A 16,505-nucleotide genomic window follows, 5' to 3' on the forward strand; every position below is an offset into this window, starting at 1 on the left:
TATTTCTCTCTTGCGGACTCTTCTGTTTCTTGACTGCAACACGCTATAGTGAAGCGATCGGTCGAACAAAGACAACAAACAACTTGGCTTTCAGGCAACGTTATACAGCAAGATCCTGTGTGTATAAACTCGACCAGAAACATGTAAATTATAAGTTTATTTAGGAATGACCCCCTGGCGGAAACTCACAAGTCCGGCCAGGCCAGGCTCAGTTCGGAATACTCGCACACAGCTTTCAGGTGATTGCAATAAGTGCTAAATGTTTTTAACATTAAGAAGAAAGTGAATGTAAATTCTAGAGTCTAATAGGATGTAGCGTGTAAGGATGTGTCTGTGGAAACCAGCATCCCCATCGTTGTTGTGACTTCAATGAGCAACAACAATTAACCAGGGGGAAAAAAACCTGTCAGTAATATAAGTTTTCAACTTTTAAATCTGAAAAACAATATAATACATGTAGTGTCCAGCACTGATACTAAGGACTGGATTCTTCTCTCACACTGGTGTAAGCCTGCTGTAAATCAGAGAACAATCAGGCCCTGAGTATTTTCCATTCCTAAAGATGTGTCCTTGTATCAAACCAAGTATTCATGGCAGAATTTTAGAGGTCCACTTTAACTTCCTCTAGCAATTTTAGGCGTGAGGATTATTTCTTTGTCATTAAGATTTAATAAAACTGCTACCCTAAAGCACTGCTCTATATGTAGGGGCTTCTTGAATATTAATGACTACAAGATTGTAATGTGTTGACAGGTGGCTCTAGTTAGAACAAGGACTTCTGCTCCTTCATAGATTTCCAGAATCTAGACATTTTCACTTTTCACATATTCTCCAATATTTCCACACTTCTTTAGAGGGCTCTACAATTCTGAGTTGCCTAGGCCATGATCTGCACCCTCTGAGCTCTATGGGAGTTTTGCTGTGGATTTTAATGAGAATAGGGTCAGGTCTCAAGTGAACTTGTGGGTTTTGTTTTTTTTTTCTATAACATCTTTCTCATTGCCCTGTATTTTAGTCATGCCATGGCTTGACTTCCTCTGTGCTCCTCACTCATCCCTTAAGATTGTTTCCAATGGAAAAAAGATGCCCTTTTAAATTCCTTTAAAAAACTGGCTCATGCCAGTGGACTTCGGTGACCTCTTAGATGTTCAAACTTCAGTACAGTTCTTGGTCTCCATTTGCTACTTTTTGTGTTTAGCAATAGCCTGTGCACCTGTCAGAAATTCACTGCTGTTCTTTGCATTAGGTTCTGCTCCTGCTGCCTTCTAATTGTATTATTTTAAAACAAATCTATCTGTATAGGTTGCTATGCAGAGTTCTATATTGGTTTGTAGGGGACAAGAGGAGACTGAATGGAATAAAATTTGATTTAAAAGAGCAGCTTTTACACGCAAGGAGTCCCAATGCTCATTCTCTCCTAGCCTTAGCCATTTGAGCTTGTTTTATTTAGAGGGGAAATGTTGAGCCTTTCCTTGACTAAGGGGATCTCCTTAACCCTTAACAAGTGAAGAAAGGTATACTCATCCTCAGCTCCTTCCGCCCAATACCCCAACTCCATTGCCCTCAGGCAACCCCCTGGAGACAGCCCAGCCCAAATACCACCCTTTCCTGCAGCTGGCTCTGTTGCTCTCTCGGATCTGGCTCCCTTCTGGTTTCCTACCCAGTCCTGCCTGGACTTGATCAACTCACCTTCCCCACTTTCAGGATCCCAGCCCAATGGCTCCTGTCCCAGCCAATGGAACTGGTCAAGTGGGGAGTATTTGCCAGGCCTCCGGAACGTTTTCCATCAACAAAATATAGTGAGACTGAATCAGGACTCATGGCAGAAGTCCCAACCTCCCACCAAGCCACTACTAGAAACCCTCCCCACGCCCCAGACTACTGCCCCTAAACCTGGAAAACCCTAAGAAACCGTCAGAGGCAAGTACTACAAACAGCATTTGTGATACTGGGTGTGTTGGAAGGGACACACCATGCTATATTCAACACATTTTTAGTAACATAGGTTACTAAATCTGAGCCTTGTTTCAGACCTACTGGTGTCTAGGGAAACCTGATTCATAGGGGGAGGCGTCAGCAAATCTGCTCCTACATGTTGAAGGAGATTTTCAGGGGCTCACTGTTCTCACTGGAGTCATTCAAGCAAGGACAGAAGTACGGGTAAAGCTTTTCTGTGAAAGTGTCCATGAAAGTATAGATATGGGACATCTTATTGGCATCATAAAAAGACACCTGTCCCCCCTCATAGTCCAGATACACCCCAATCCTAGACAGGCTAGTACTCAGGGTCAGACCTTTCGCAGGTATATCCAAAGCTTTAAACTTATTCCTGTTCCTGAGCCTTATAAGCCAGTATCCATCCCTGGGTGATAATGTGTTGTTCCCTTTCCGGTTGATGGACTCTTTGACCACCCCCAACGTCCATTTGGTTTTGTTCTCCACCTCCACTTCCCAATAATGTTTTCCTGAAGTGAATCCTTCAGACCCCAGGACAGCAACACTGGAATCAAATCTCTCTGGGGTATCTGGGAGCATCTGCTTTGTGTCATCATGTCTCACGCTGCGCAGATCTTCAGAGAGAATGAGGTTTGGATGCGCTGTCTTCGGGTCCAGGATCACCAAGGAAAGACCTTGGTAGAAAAAGAAAACATGGTTATCAGAGAAAGCATTTTAACATGGTACTTTCTACAGAATAATCAGGGCCCTGGGAATGCTGCCAAAACTGTCCCAGAACTGAGAAATTCTCCTCTTTCCTGGGGGCCTCTCATCAGCAAGATGGAGAATCAGAGCAGACAGAGGAAGAAGAGCTCCACACATGGCAGAGTTCGTCACCAAATCGTTCCAAAAAGACCCAGCAAGGTAGGTGCAATCAAACCAAAGGAAAAACTATGGGGAAAATCTATATGGGGGAGATTTCAGAGTAGCAGCCATGTTGGTCTGTATCCGCAAAAAGAAAAGGAGTACTTGTGGCACCTTAGAGACTAACCCATTTATTTGAGCATAAGCTTTCGTGAGCTACAGCTCACTTCATCAGATGCATCTTAGTCTTGTCTTGTACAGACTAACACGGCTGCTACTCTGAAACACATCAGCTAGTCCTTTTAAGTGCTTTCACTCTTTAATCAGATCACAGGGTTGCTCTTCCACAAAATACCTCTTAGCCTAGAGAGAAAGGAATCCAGCCATTTTAATCCTACATCTTCCACTGATTAGCACTACATTTCTCAAGCCATATCTAACAAGGGTTCCCAAACATTCATCACCACAAATGGGTTAACTGAGTACCTGGGAGGTGGCCCAAGGTTATAAAAGAAATTGATAGCACAACTGGGACTAGAATCCAGGAAGAGCTGTGTCCCATCTACAGAGCCTCTCAGAAAACATATGCCAGATCATCTGTTAAAGCTGTAAAATAGAGTTAATGCATCTATGCTACTAGAAGTAACAAATATTACAATATGCTACACATATGTAACAAAAGTTTAGAAAAGTGTGTGTGGGTATATTGTATCATCTGAGAAATAGCGTGATTGTGTGTCTCGTGCTATGGCATCTGTGACAAAAGGATGTCACAAATGTACAATTATAATTTCATAGCAAACTTGCATGATATTATATTGCATTACTTGAGACACAAGATACGGCCGTGTAATAAAATCATAAAGCATAGACAAAGGAGGGTGGAGTTAAGGTTTGCCATTTCCTGAATTTACTATGACTTTGCAACCTTAACATTGCTTCATGGTGCTTTTTTTGTACAGAAGATATAACAAATACCCCCGCCCTTCAAAAAATGTTAAAAGTTAAGGTTGTAAAACCAACCACTCAAATGTTAGAAAATATCAGAATTAAGGTTTCTGTTCAATCTTAATTTGGCTCCCTTGTGTGTATGCATCATGATATTGTCTTTAATTACATGATCATGTGCTATTTCTTCCACAGGACTTCAGAATGAATGAATAGTTATTTCATTTTTGTTTTTCATTCTCCTCATTCAGGGAGTGGCCTCAAGCCTTATTTATTGCACACCATCCAAATCCCAAAACTATTAATTCTCTCCTGGGCATTTCTGTGGTGCTCTCATCATAGTATTTGATCACATATGTGAATGAATATATCTTCCCAGCACGCCTCTGAGTTTTACAAAATCTAACAGTACTAGAAATATTTTAATAATTTTCAAAAATTAAATGTAAAAGATTTTTTTTTTAAAGATTTAAACCTTTCCTTCTAGTGGTGGGACTCCAGGCATATCAACATGTTGTTGCATGTGAATTACAGATTGAAACAGACTAGAAACTAAGGGAGAAACTGCATGTAATAGCTCATTTATCATTTTGAAAATCAGGATGGAACAGCAACACAAATGGAAAAATTAAAAGCAGGACTGAAAAAAAGTAGGAATGGGTCAAATGGGCTGTAGTAAATAATGAAGCAATATCTCATTACCTGGTCTGAGGATGGATTTCATTTCCTTCCATGCAGTGTACTGAATTGGACCCTTGAACTGTCCCAGGCTTAGTTCACGACAGACAAGTGCACCCGGAGATAAGGTGTTTGCTTTTTGCTCCAAGCTGTGCAGGACACAAAGCATGCTGCCTGTTAGATTGTGTTTACAGTGTCTGGTAAATAGAGGCTACAGATGCACTAATGCTGCAAAAAAACACTGCCGCGTCTTTGGTAAAATGTTAAAGAAAGTCTCTTTGACTGGATTAAAGTCCTTTTGATTCCCCTTTCTGTGAACATTCTAGCAAACAAGCTGTAATGGCACTGTGATTAATTAGACCACTGTGTCTAAACTAATATGGTCACCACTTTTACAAAATTGTGATAAATCTTGTACAAAGTATGCCTTGTGAGGTATCATTGGAAAAAGTTATTATCTGCTGAGTATTATTATCTTGTTGTACTGTGTGTATCGACACTGTGTGTGAAGTTATGAAATTTTGCTTTATGTTTATAACTCAAACATGATTGTGAGTCTGAGAAATGCCCACAGGTTAGCTCTTCAGCAATAACGAAGGAACTGTAAACAAAAGCCTCTGCATGTCATTCCTGAAGACACCTCAAATGGGCACCTGCACAGAAGGTGCAAGCAAAAATTTGCAATTCATATGAAGGACTGATGGCAAAGCACAGACACAACTGAACTGCCTGACCCCATGACACAGCAAAGATTTTTTCCAGCAAAAAGGGTCAAGATATAAAAAGGGAGAAGAAAGGGTAGGAAAGAGGTGGCTAGGGTCCTATCTCTGGACTGGTGAATTCTGACACAGGAAATTTTGAACAAAAAGATGGAGGTCCCCAAAAACTATTTGGGCACCCAGAGAGACTTATAGAAAACTAGCAGATTGAACATCCCTGTTATCGTTTTGGACTTATAAACTCTAATTCACCTGTAATACATTTCACCTGCTTTAGCTTCTAAATAACTCATTTATTTTTCTTAGCTAATAAATCTTTAGTTAGTTTACCAAGAAATTGACTGACAGCATTGTCTTTCAGAGTAGCAGCCGTGTTAGTCTGTATTCGCAAAAAGAAAAGGAGTACTTGTGGCACCTTAGAGACTAACAAATTTATTAGAGCATAAGCTTTCGTGAGCTACAGCTCACTTCATCGGATGCATTGTCTTTGCAGCTCTTGAGCATCCATTGACCTGGGGGTAAGTGACAGTCTCTTTAAGGTGGCTGTAAGAACCTAAAGATGGTGATTTTGGGTTTTAATAACCTTTCATCACAGACATCCAGTTCATCTGGGTGATGGTATAAGTTGGAGTATCTAAGGGGACTGTTTGTGGCTCCATAGTAAGTTAGTATAGTGATCCAGAAGCACACATTTGTTGCTGATTTGGTTAAATCTAATTATAGGTTATACTGCCAGTGAGGGAGTGTCTACCCCGTTCTTTGACAGTCTAACCTGAGACTGACTCTCTCAGCTGTGACCCATATCAGACATCGTGACAGGCACAAATACTCAGGATAAGCAAATCTGAAACCTGAATATTCACCAAAACTGAATTTCAGGTGGTGAAATTAACAGCAATAGAAAGTGGAATTTCACACCCAATCATGCAATTCAGAATTTACACTCTTTTGTTGATTGATAGCATAAATTATCCAACCTGGGAATGAGAATAACAACACGTGATTTATGTATGGCACCAACCCCACACAAATTCCATGTTCTGAATATTCACATGGTGCTGTTTGCAAACAATCTGCAGACCAGCAATCATTTTGCTGAAGAAATTTGTGAATAATTATGAACAGCTAAATTTGAGAATTTCATGAATTTGTTCATAAATGGTTTTGCAAACAGAAAGAAGCAAAATTTGTCAACTAAATGATTTGTTATGAACTATTTGCCCAGCTCTAACAGAGACTGAAGAATCCTATAAACTTGTACTTACTGTTCCATGAAGGTTTTTATGCCCTGTCAAAGGAAAAAAGAGAAAGGTAAGAAGAGCTATTTATTAACTGTGTAATTCTGTATGGCACATGTTAATAGTATTTAGAACCCCAGCAGCCAGCTATATGTTGTAGTGGAAAGGAAATTGACAGTTTTCTTTGAACTCTCAAAGAAGATGACCCTGACCGGCCATAGTCTCTTCCTCTGAAACTGTCTCTATCCTTCCTCCAGAGCATGTTCCATTTCTCCCTCCTAGCCAGGGTCTGACGGGTGATTTCAGCAAACATGCTTCTCAGGATATTTGGTAGTTCGCAGCTTGTTCTGGTTTTGATATTGGAGATGCAACCAGTCCCTTAGAGGGAATTATGGGAAACGTCCTGCTTAGAAACAGTTCCATGAATATATTCTACTTTTTCTATTTCCTTTCCTGTGGTCTTTGGCTGGGATTGTCAAAGGGGCCAAAGGGAGTTTGGCACCCAAATCCCAAGGAAAGTCCATAGGAGTTGGGCACACTTTAGCTCCTTTGAATTTCTCAGCTTTTATTACACAGGACAAGTCAATCAGAATCCTTTCTTCCTGAGATTTCATCTGCTCCTATTACTTATTCCCCAACCAAAATCACAATACATTGGCTGTCCCAGTGCAGGTCTTGGTATCAGGATTATCACAGAGGATCAGGATTTCAGGTGAGGAGTAAGCAGGAGAGCAGAACTCTTAACAAAAACAATTAGCCTATTTTCATGCACATTCCCTTCATAATAAAATCCAGGCATTAGCTGACAAATGTTTCTAAATAAATATTTTAAAGCATCTCATTAGGAATCAACTGGGGTTAGAAATATCAAGAGTTAAAAACCAATGATGGTGACTTGGATCACCCTTCTCCAGTTCTCCCTCCCATGTGCTCTGCGGAAGGAACTTCATGGTCCCCAAATTATTACTCGGTCAGTCTACACTTCACTCTGTGTTAGTGTTTAAGTCCAGATTTCTCACTGTAAGGAAGTCGATAGAACTGTGCTGGTAGAGCCGGGACTGAATGCGTAACACTGTCTCCTTGGCTCGTTGCCACTTTTCCTGGAGCTTGTTTAGATTCGCCTCCATTTCTTGGAGGAAGATTTTCCCCTCCTCTTGCAGCTCATTCATTAATCTTTTCTCCCTTCCATGCAGGAACTGGTGGAGCTTCAGAAACTCTAAGGAGATGTGGTGCTGAAGATGAAACTTGTTCTCCTGGAAAAAACACACAGTTTGTTAATGGGAAATATTTGTACTCAGCAGCTTCAAATAAAAACATTTACTCAGATAACTAATTGCTACCAGCTCATAAAGCACAAGTGACAAATCACTTGTTTCATATTTTATAATTGCCAGTGTATCCTGTGAACCATTTATACCTTTTTAGAGGATTGTAGAATCTGCTTTACAAGGACAGACCCTTGGTCTGTCAAGTCTGCTATTGAACTCTAGCCAGGACAAAAACAAAACAGTTATTAACATGTTCTATAACTTTTGTTCTTCGAGATGTGTTGCATATGTCCATTCCACTTTAAGTGTATGCATGCCCAGTGCACTATTGTCAAAGATTTTTTTTCCCTAGAGGTACCCCATTGGGACAGCGCATACATTATCTACCCTGTTAATGTAAAACACAAATGTTACTAGTGGTCAAAGCATTATCCTCAAGAAGCAAAAGAGGATGCAAAACAGGCAGCACTGAGCAAACCTCATGTTATGAAAGTCTGGCCCATCTTCAACAGGTGCTTTCTGATTGTGCTGCTGTCTTGAAACTCATTAATATTGCAATAAATGTAAGGTTGTTTCAGGAGCAACTGTTTTTTTTCCGGTGAGACCTGATGAAACTCAGTGAATCTGACTGAGTTCACTTTGAGTTAATTTGAACCGCGAATCATAATCAAAGAAATATTCCACAAACCTTTTTGAACCCATTAGAGCCGGTCAGGAATTTTTTGATGAAATGTTTTTTTTGCCAGAAAATGTATGTTCATCAAAACTGAAACTTTCTATGGAAAAGGGTCAGTTTTGGTGAAAATTTTGTTGGGAAGCTTTCTGAGGCCTAGGAGGGAATTTCTGGGCAAAGCGAGAGAGAGAGAGAGAGAGAGAATCTGTACCCAAGGCTAGCCAACAGCCTGGTGATTAGGACACTTGCTAGGATATCGAAGACCTGGGTTCAATCCCTGCTCTGCTTGATTTATAGCAGGGACAAGAAGCTAGGTCTCCCACATCTTAGGCAATGCCCTGACCCCCAGTATTACACTGTGAGAAGTCTTGGTTTCATCCTGCTCTGGAATGGGAACGTTTCTGAAGTCTTGAAAATATTTGTGGGATAGGAAAAACATTTCCCACCCAGCTCTAGAACCGATAGCGTACACTTTACAGAGCTCTAGAAATGAGCAGATCTGGGAAGAATGGTAGATAGTTATAACTGTCTCCTGGTTATACCTGATGGAGCAGTTTCTTTACTCCGCACGTTCAGGAAGCTAATGATCCAAACTCTACTCCCATTTAGCTCCATTACTAAGAAATTAAGATGGTGTGCAGCTTTTGTAGGTAATAGAACGTCTTGGGTGCATTGTCAGGTGTGAGACCTTCAGCAGTGATGGGGAAACCTCAAACACACACAGGTTTGGTTCAGGTAAGGCCCCAACATTCAGATGTTAATCAGACTTATCCAGACCTTTGGGATTTCTGTGCAGCGGATGGATGAAATGACCTCTTGAGTTCCCTTCCAGTCTTACATTTCTATGATGCCCAAAACAGCTGAACATGCATATTGGATTCTGGAAGATGGGCTGTTGAGGGACTTAGTGGGCAAAGCCAATTAAGTTCTCTCCAAGTGCTTTTTTGAATGCCTATGCAGCAAAGGATTTTTTTAATGCAGGCACATTTCAATGTGTATTAAGATGCTTAATATGTACATCCGCATATTGACCGCACATCATTTTGTTCTTAGTAGTAAACGGACTACTCACGCTAGACTCTTTGTTCTAATAAGAAACCCCTGAGTGCTGTTCTCATCAAGAATGCCACCGGAAGTGCATTAAAATCAGGTCTTTTTGAATGAATGCTACTCACTTTGTGACAAGAGATCTTCTCTTGCTGGGCATTCTTCAGAGTCTTTAATTCCTGCAGGGTGGCCTCTAGCTGAGTTCTGGTAGAGATCAGCTTTTCCTGTTGGTATGACAAACACAGGCATTATGCTGTAACATGTGTAGTTATTTATACTAGCTGAAGCTAAATGGATGTCTGGGAGATGGACCTAATGAGCCCTAATTCTTCTCCTGCAGTTTTTCACTTGTTATATTAGGAGTTCAGTTGAGATTAGGGGTACCAGAGGCACTTAGATTATTCTCTGTAATCTATGGAAGATGGCAGGAAATAGGTCAATGGTTCTCAACCAGGGGTACATGTACCCCTGGGGGTATGCAAAGGTCTTCCACAGGGTACATCAACTCATCTAAATATTTGCCTAATTTTAAAGCAGGCTAAATAAAAAGCACTAGCAAAGTCAGTACAAACTAAAATTTCATACAGACAATGGCTTGTTTATACTGCTTTATGTATGAACACTGAAATGTAAGTACAATATTTATATTCCAATTGTTTTATTTTATAATTATATGATAAAAATGAAAAAGTAAGAGTGTGCTGTGACACTTTTGCATTTTTGTCTGATTTTGTAAGCAAGTAATTTTTAAGTCAGGTGTAAGCTGAGGATATGCAAGACAAATCAGACTCCTGAAAGGGGTGCAGTAGTCTGGAAAGGTTAAGAGCCACTGGGTTAGGTGACCTCACTCCACAGCCTCCCTGCAGGTAGGAATTCTGCTGGGCAGTGGAACCCTTGTGGGGGAGAGAGAATGGCAGACACTAGCCCATGAATATATAGCCTATTGCTGATCATATTTGGTACTTCTCTTTTAAAATGTTGTTTCTTTGATGGCTGCTGCAGCCCTCCAAACCCAGGTTACTGTCTGCCAAACCCAGGTTACTGTCCTTGTGGATCAGTGCAGCATTCCCCTTCCCCCTTTAAGGGCATCATACATGCTATTTACTCCATGCCCACTGTGAATGTCTCCCTGAACTACTCCAGGAACAGGCCGGCAGGCACTCTGCCTTCTGAGATCAGTGAGACCCACCTAGGGCTCCACCTCTCCCCCATCCCAGAGAGCACAAGCCCTCCACTTCTGAGGCCATACAAAAGTTAGGAAGCAGAGGAGATTCCTACTCCCCTTTCAGAAGAGCTCAATACACTGGGGAGATACCAGCAACTTCCATTAGTGTCTTAATCACTGCACAATAGTTCACTAGAGTCCTAAACAGAATTTAAAGAGAGAGACTTTTGGCTGGGCAAGCTTGAATAATTAAACACAAATCCAGTCCTTCAGCCAATATCTGTCTCAGATCCCTTTGCTTTGAATGCAAATATGTCTATAGAGAAGCTTTTCATCCCTCTCGCACTATCTCCTCCTGACGATGAATTCTGCAACAGTCATTACTGTGGGTTTGTGGTGTCATAGTCTGTTGTCATGGAAAATATCATGACATCACACACTGAGCTTTCATGACCTCCCTGCTGGACAAATCTGAGAAGCAATTGTCTCTTCCAGTGCAAATATCTGAACAAATCAAAACGTGGTGAAAAAGATTACTGAAAGCTAAATCGGGATGTGATGAATGGTGAATAAAAAACTTGCCCTCGTGACTAGATGTTACCCATTAGGATCTGCAGAATCTTAGCTTTCAGGATTTTTTTAAATGAAAGTTTTAGCCCTTATGGTTGGGAAGATCCCTTTTGAATGGGCCTCATGTAATCAGTTGCAGTATTGTTTTTTAGAGTCTGCAGTTACACTGGATAACGGTGAACTGCCAAAGGCCCAAATCCTACCATCAGTATACAGCCTGAGTGCCTGCTCTGTGCTGGGGACTTACTGAAACCCCAAGGTCATTCAATGGAGCCACTTGCTGTCTGACACTCCAACCTTAGGGCTAGACTAGCATCAGCAGCACCTGAGCTCCCACTACATGAAGGTGTGAAAGGAATACCTTGAGAGTACAGACCCTATACAAATTCAGTTTGTTTTAAATGGCTTTTGTCTTGACAGGCTTTAAAGTAACTTCCCTCTACCAAGATGAAGATGCCAAAAGATAAGCTGCTTGCCTTATAGCCCAGTGCTAAAATAGAAAAAATTACTGTACATTCATCAGTTCTAAAAGAACTGCAGGTGATGAAACTGGACATAGGTTTGAAGAACTTATCTTTAACTTTGCTGCTGGGTGAATGTTGAGTGATTGGTTGTTGCTAGGGTTCTTTTTTCAATCCGTTATTTTATATGATTTTGATTTTGAACTTTCTTGTAAACTGGTGACACAATATCATCTCAAGGCCTTTCCGCCAGGTTACGAGCAGGCCAGCTTCCCCAAAGTGGTCTCACAAATACAGATTTTTGCTAATTTTGAGGGGTCACAGCTGTCAGTCTCTGTGGTATGCAAAACACTGCATTTTTTTTTTTCAATTACTAATTTAGGTGGGACTTTTCCAGGTGGACATTTGCTAAGAAATTACCCAATTGGAACCTCATTGGAGCAAGTTGCATGGCTTCAAAGTTGGCCCAGAATTTGATTTGTCCAAAGAGCTTGGAGGGAGGCCTTGCAAGACTGAGCAAGCAAAATTTTCAAACTATAAGATCAAGGATAAGGCCGAGAAGCTTTGCCTTTGGGTCAACAAGCCACTTGAGGCAAGGCTGACCTTCCAGAATCTCCAAGACTGGCCATCGTGGGGACATGAAACCATGACATCAACAAACAGCCTTTGATCAGCACCCAAATAAGGCTCTTTAGCGTGTAGCATTGCATCAGCAAAACATCAACATCTGGCTCTTTGCCTGCAGGTCCAGCTCTTACTCTACAAGAGTCCAGACTGCAAGAATTGAGAGTTCATGAGCCCCTGTTATCTTATTTTTCCTTTTTGAACTTTTATTAGCTGGAAGACATCCCAGCTGCTTAATATTTTTTAATTTTAGTGTGGGCAAGTGTGGTTATGACCATGCGTGTGTGTCTGAGCACCCTCAGAAAGTTCACACAATGAAGGCACCAGAAAGAAAAGTTCCCCAGGTTTAAACAGCTCTAAATATGGGATCATAAAATCACTGGGATGTGTACAAAAGCATTGTGTTAAAGTCTGTATTATAAAAGAAGAGGACCTTGTTAGCCATCACATAAACAAGGAATTCTAAGAAGGCAGCTCTGTAATTGGCTTCCATATTAAGCTCTTGATGAGCTTTAAATCCTTGATTTGATTGGTTTAGGTGCAATTCTTTAGTTGGGATTGAAAACAAAACAGAGAACCACCTTCTTAGAATCTTCTCTAGAATTGATAAGGATTGATTATTTTTAGCATTCATTTGACTATTTAATTCCAATCTAATATTGAGACTAACGTGGATTTGATTTTGATTTGAGTGTTGTAATGCACCATTTTAATTTAGTTTCAAAGTACCAATAGTAGCTTAGATGTTTTCTCAATTTATTTTTGGTTAGTTAATAGCTTTAATCCCATTAATAAAACTGATACTGAGTCACATTTCCTTCAGTATACAATGTGGGTTCAGAACCTTTGAGAATATCAGCTAATCAACTTAAAAGGCTGAGCAGCACCCAGTTATTAGCTTTTGGTAAGTAGATCACCCTGCTTCCAAATTCTTGCTACAATGGGGTCCAGGGGCCTCCCTACTTGAAACTAGGTCTGGTAGTGTGCAAGGATATTCCTATCCTGTATCGGCTCTCCAAATCCTGATCTGTCCCCTGCACAGACAAACTATGCTGGTTCTGGGCCACTGCTATGGAAAGAGGAGGCAGAATTTCCCCAGGAGCAGTAGTGTTCATCACAGTGGAATGTTAACTCCACTTCATAACTGACACATTTCATAGTCATTCTTCAGCACTGGGACAGTGCGATTGCTGGAAATTAGAGTATACACAGGGCTCAAGCAATTTTATCACTTAGTACAGCTGGATGATATGCTGGTAAAAATACCTGCATCCTCCACAGCTTCCACTTTTGCTACCACTGGCAGTGAATTCCAGCTATGAAATTTACTAATGTAAATGCAGCCCTTGGGTCTCACTTTTGTCCCTCAGAATTTCTAGCTGCCCTATAACCTACGAGGCTTAAACCTTCACCCCACCTCCAGAGTTGTGAGCACTTCAAGCCCTGGTGATGAAGATAAAATCCTCTAGCTAGTGACAGATTGCATGAATATTCATGTTTTAATTGCAGCATGGACAGAGCTTAGCATGCAAAAATCATGACTCAGATCCCTAAAATCAAGAGAGTGGCTTAAAAATAATTATTTAAAAAAAAAGTGTAGGGTTCTTTTTATTCACATTCTGGTTTTTGGAGCCTTTGGGGTTCACTTGGGTCATGTTTTCAAGTGTTTCTTCACAACCATGAAGGCTAGGATCCTGTCCCACTTTGAAATGAAAGCTGAGAGTCTCACATGATCACAGAATTCCAGGAGCCAAAACTTTAAGAATAATATCTAATATGGCAAGACTTTCAATAACATTGTGGGAGTTGGCAACACTGTAATATATTGAATGTTCCACATCCTCTTCAGTGGAAAGGTCTCTCTGTAAAATGTGCTAAAGTAGCAGAGAATGTTTCACACCTGCCTTTGATTGAGCCTTACCCCATAGAGCTGCACAGCGTCTGGAAGGAGTAGGAATTGAGAGCTTTGATCTTCAGGCTTCTGGGCATCTCTGCAGAGAAAGCAGGCCAGTTTCCCATCCATCTTCCAGAAGAGCTTGAGAGGCTCGCCATGTTTGCTGCACTTCTGCTGGCATTTCCCTACGTGAAAGCCCTTGATCTTTTCCACTAGTTTTCCCAGCACTATGTTCCCTATGTACTGTCTGTCCAGGGACTGTGCTTGGCACTCTGAGCACAGGCAGACCTCCGCCCTGCCCCAGATTTCCTCAATACAGGGTCTGCAGAAGTTGTGGCCACAAGGCAAAATCACCGGCTCCTTAAACCATTCCATGCACAGAGGGCAGGTCAACTCCTTGGTGAAATCTTCAGCTTGTGGCCCTGAGGGCAGGTCGGAGGAGCTGGTGCTGAGTAAGAGGTTTATTTTGCTTTCATTGTCACTTACGGAAGTGCATGATGAAGAGGAGATGTTTGTGCTGGAGGAAGATGACATTGTGCTGGAGAGAAATGTCTTAGATCCACTACCAAGCAAAGACCATCCTGTCAGAAAGGAAATCATAGAATCATAGAATCATAGAATATCAGGGTTGGAAGGGACCCCAGAAGGTCATCTAGTCCAACCCCCTGCTCAAAGCAGGACCAAGTCCCAGTTAAATCATCCCAGCCAGGGCTTTGTCAAGCCTGACCTTAAAAACCTCTAAGGAAGGAGATTCTACCACCTCCCTAGGTAACGCATTCCAGTGTTTCACCACCCTCTTAGTGAAAAAGTTTTTCCTAATATCCAATCTAAACCTCCCCCATTGCAACTTGAGACCATTACTCCTCGTTCTGTCATCTGCTACCATTGAGAACAGTCTAGAGCCATCCTCTTTGAAACCCCCTTTCAGGTAGTTGAAAGCAGCTATCAAATCCCCCCTCATTCTTCTCTTCTGCAGACTAAACAATCCCAGCTCCCTCAGCCTCTCCTCATAAGTCATGTGCTCTAGACCCCTAATCATTTTCGTTGCCCTTCGTTGTACTCTTTCCAATTTATCCACATCCTTCCTGTAGTGTGGGGCCCAAAACTGGACACAGTACTCCAGATGAGGCCTCACCAGTGTCGAATAGAGGGGAACGATCACGTCCCTCGATCTGCTCGCTATGCCCCTACTTATACATCCCAAAATGCCATTGGCCTTTGGAAATGACTGGAATGAGATGCCCCTTCCTAGCCTAGGGCACAGATCTCTGCAAGGGTAACCCAGGCATGAGGAGGAGCTGCAGCAAAACTCTCCTGTTGAGAGGGGCCTTTGGGAGAGACTCTTTGACAAAGGCCACACCCACCCACACGCACAGTGTTAACCGCCCACGTTGGTGCATCAGCATAGCGTACATCCTGACACTGGGCCAGCCTTGCAGCTACTTAGGGAGTAATCAAATTTACCTGAGAGTGAGCCCTCAGGCTCACTCCCTGGTCTCCCACTAAACACCTGAGACTTCGCAGGTCGGTTGCAGACAACATTCAACCCAGAGATGCGCACCCTGCGAGGAACTACCCATACAAAGTAACACAACCTATACAAGCACACACAGTCCTGCCCTAAATCACCGCGTACACACAACCATTCTCCAACCCCCGACCTCACAGATCTAGCCCCAACATCGACAAAACCTTGCTCATCAGATGTATTACTGCATACAAATGCATGTCCCAGCTACACTCCAGAACCCCCATATATTCCCTAGCCCTAAAATATGCCCCAAACACACACACCTCATATCTCCTACATATACCAGAGAAATATGCAACAGAAACAACTATCCCTAAGTATGTCCTTGACATCCCTACACAGCTACCTTCCACACATAGACCCAAGAAGCCCCAGTTTCCAGATATACCCCAGACACCATCACATACCAACTAGGCATGCAAAAGTCACGTTTGGAAATGTAGGTCCATAGATGTATTTTTCACTGCTTCTTCACAGTGAGGTAATCAATTAAAAGCAAAGCCAATCTAAATTATCTTTCTGCAGTCTTAAACCAGCAACCCTTGGTTTTGTAGCTCAATTGCCCTAACCAATAATCTCTGATATGGTAATGACTCCTCCCACTCCACACTGGTCAGCGATGGAGACTGAATCCTGGATCTTCAGTACTCAAAATGTGAGTCACAGCTATTCGAACTAGGGTAGCACTGCCTATAGTTGCTTGCACTAGTAGGCTTTTATCATCTTTCTTAGGACCAGCCAGAACGGAGAACTAAAAAAACACCTGGAACCAGTAGGTTACACTTTGCTATTGGCCACTCAGGATTTTTCAACACGTACCAACACTTTAGATCCCCTGCAGAATTTCAACATATAGAGAGAATCCTGTACTAGGCGCTGAGTCTTCCACT

General features: G+C 41.8%; 1 protein-coding gene and 1 long non-coding RNA gene across 4 annotated transcripts; one reads left to right on the forward strand and one right to left on the reverse strand.

The window, feature by feature from the left end:
• Nucleotides 1–106: 106 nt before the first annotated feature.
• Nucleotides 107–8,224, forward strand: LOC119862930. 3 transcript variants are annotated; one of them, XR_005295434.2, is made up of 4 exons: nt 107–239; nt 2,692–2,859; nt 4,486–7,094; nt 7,576–8,224. It is a non-coding gene; the product is annotated as an uncharacterized LOC119862930 (long non-coding RNA). The 3 variants fall into 3 exon arrangements; XR_005295433.2 differs by having other exon boundaries at nt 4,486–6,455; XR_005295435.2 differs by having other exon boundaries at nt 6,370–6,455.
• Nucleotides 231–14,633, reverse strand: TRIM69 (tripartite motif containing 69). Its single transcript, XM_038420468.2, has 6 exons — nt 14,112–14,633; nt 9,499–9,594; nt 7,402–7,635; nt 6,410–6,432; nt 4,450–4,574; nt 231–2,630 (listed from the first exon to the last, which is right to left on the reverse strand). Exons 1-6 carry the CDS (start codon nt 14,616–14,618, stop codon nt 2,089–2,091), a joined length of 1,527 nt encoding a protein of 508 aa, XP_038276396.1. The 5' UTR covers nt 14,619–14,633; the 3' UTR covers nt 231–2,088.
• Between the last annotated feature and the right edge of the window lie 1,872 nt (nt 14,634–16,505).

This window comes from Dermochelys coriacea, chromosome 10 (assembly GCF_009764565.3).
Source record: "Dermochelys coriacea isolate rDerCor1 chromosome 10, rDerCor1.pri.v4, whole genome shotgun sequence".
Taxonomy (NCBI): Eukaryota; Metazoa; Chordata; order Testudines; family Dermochelyidae; genus Dermochelys; species Dermochelys coriacea.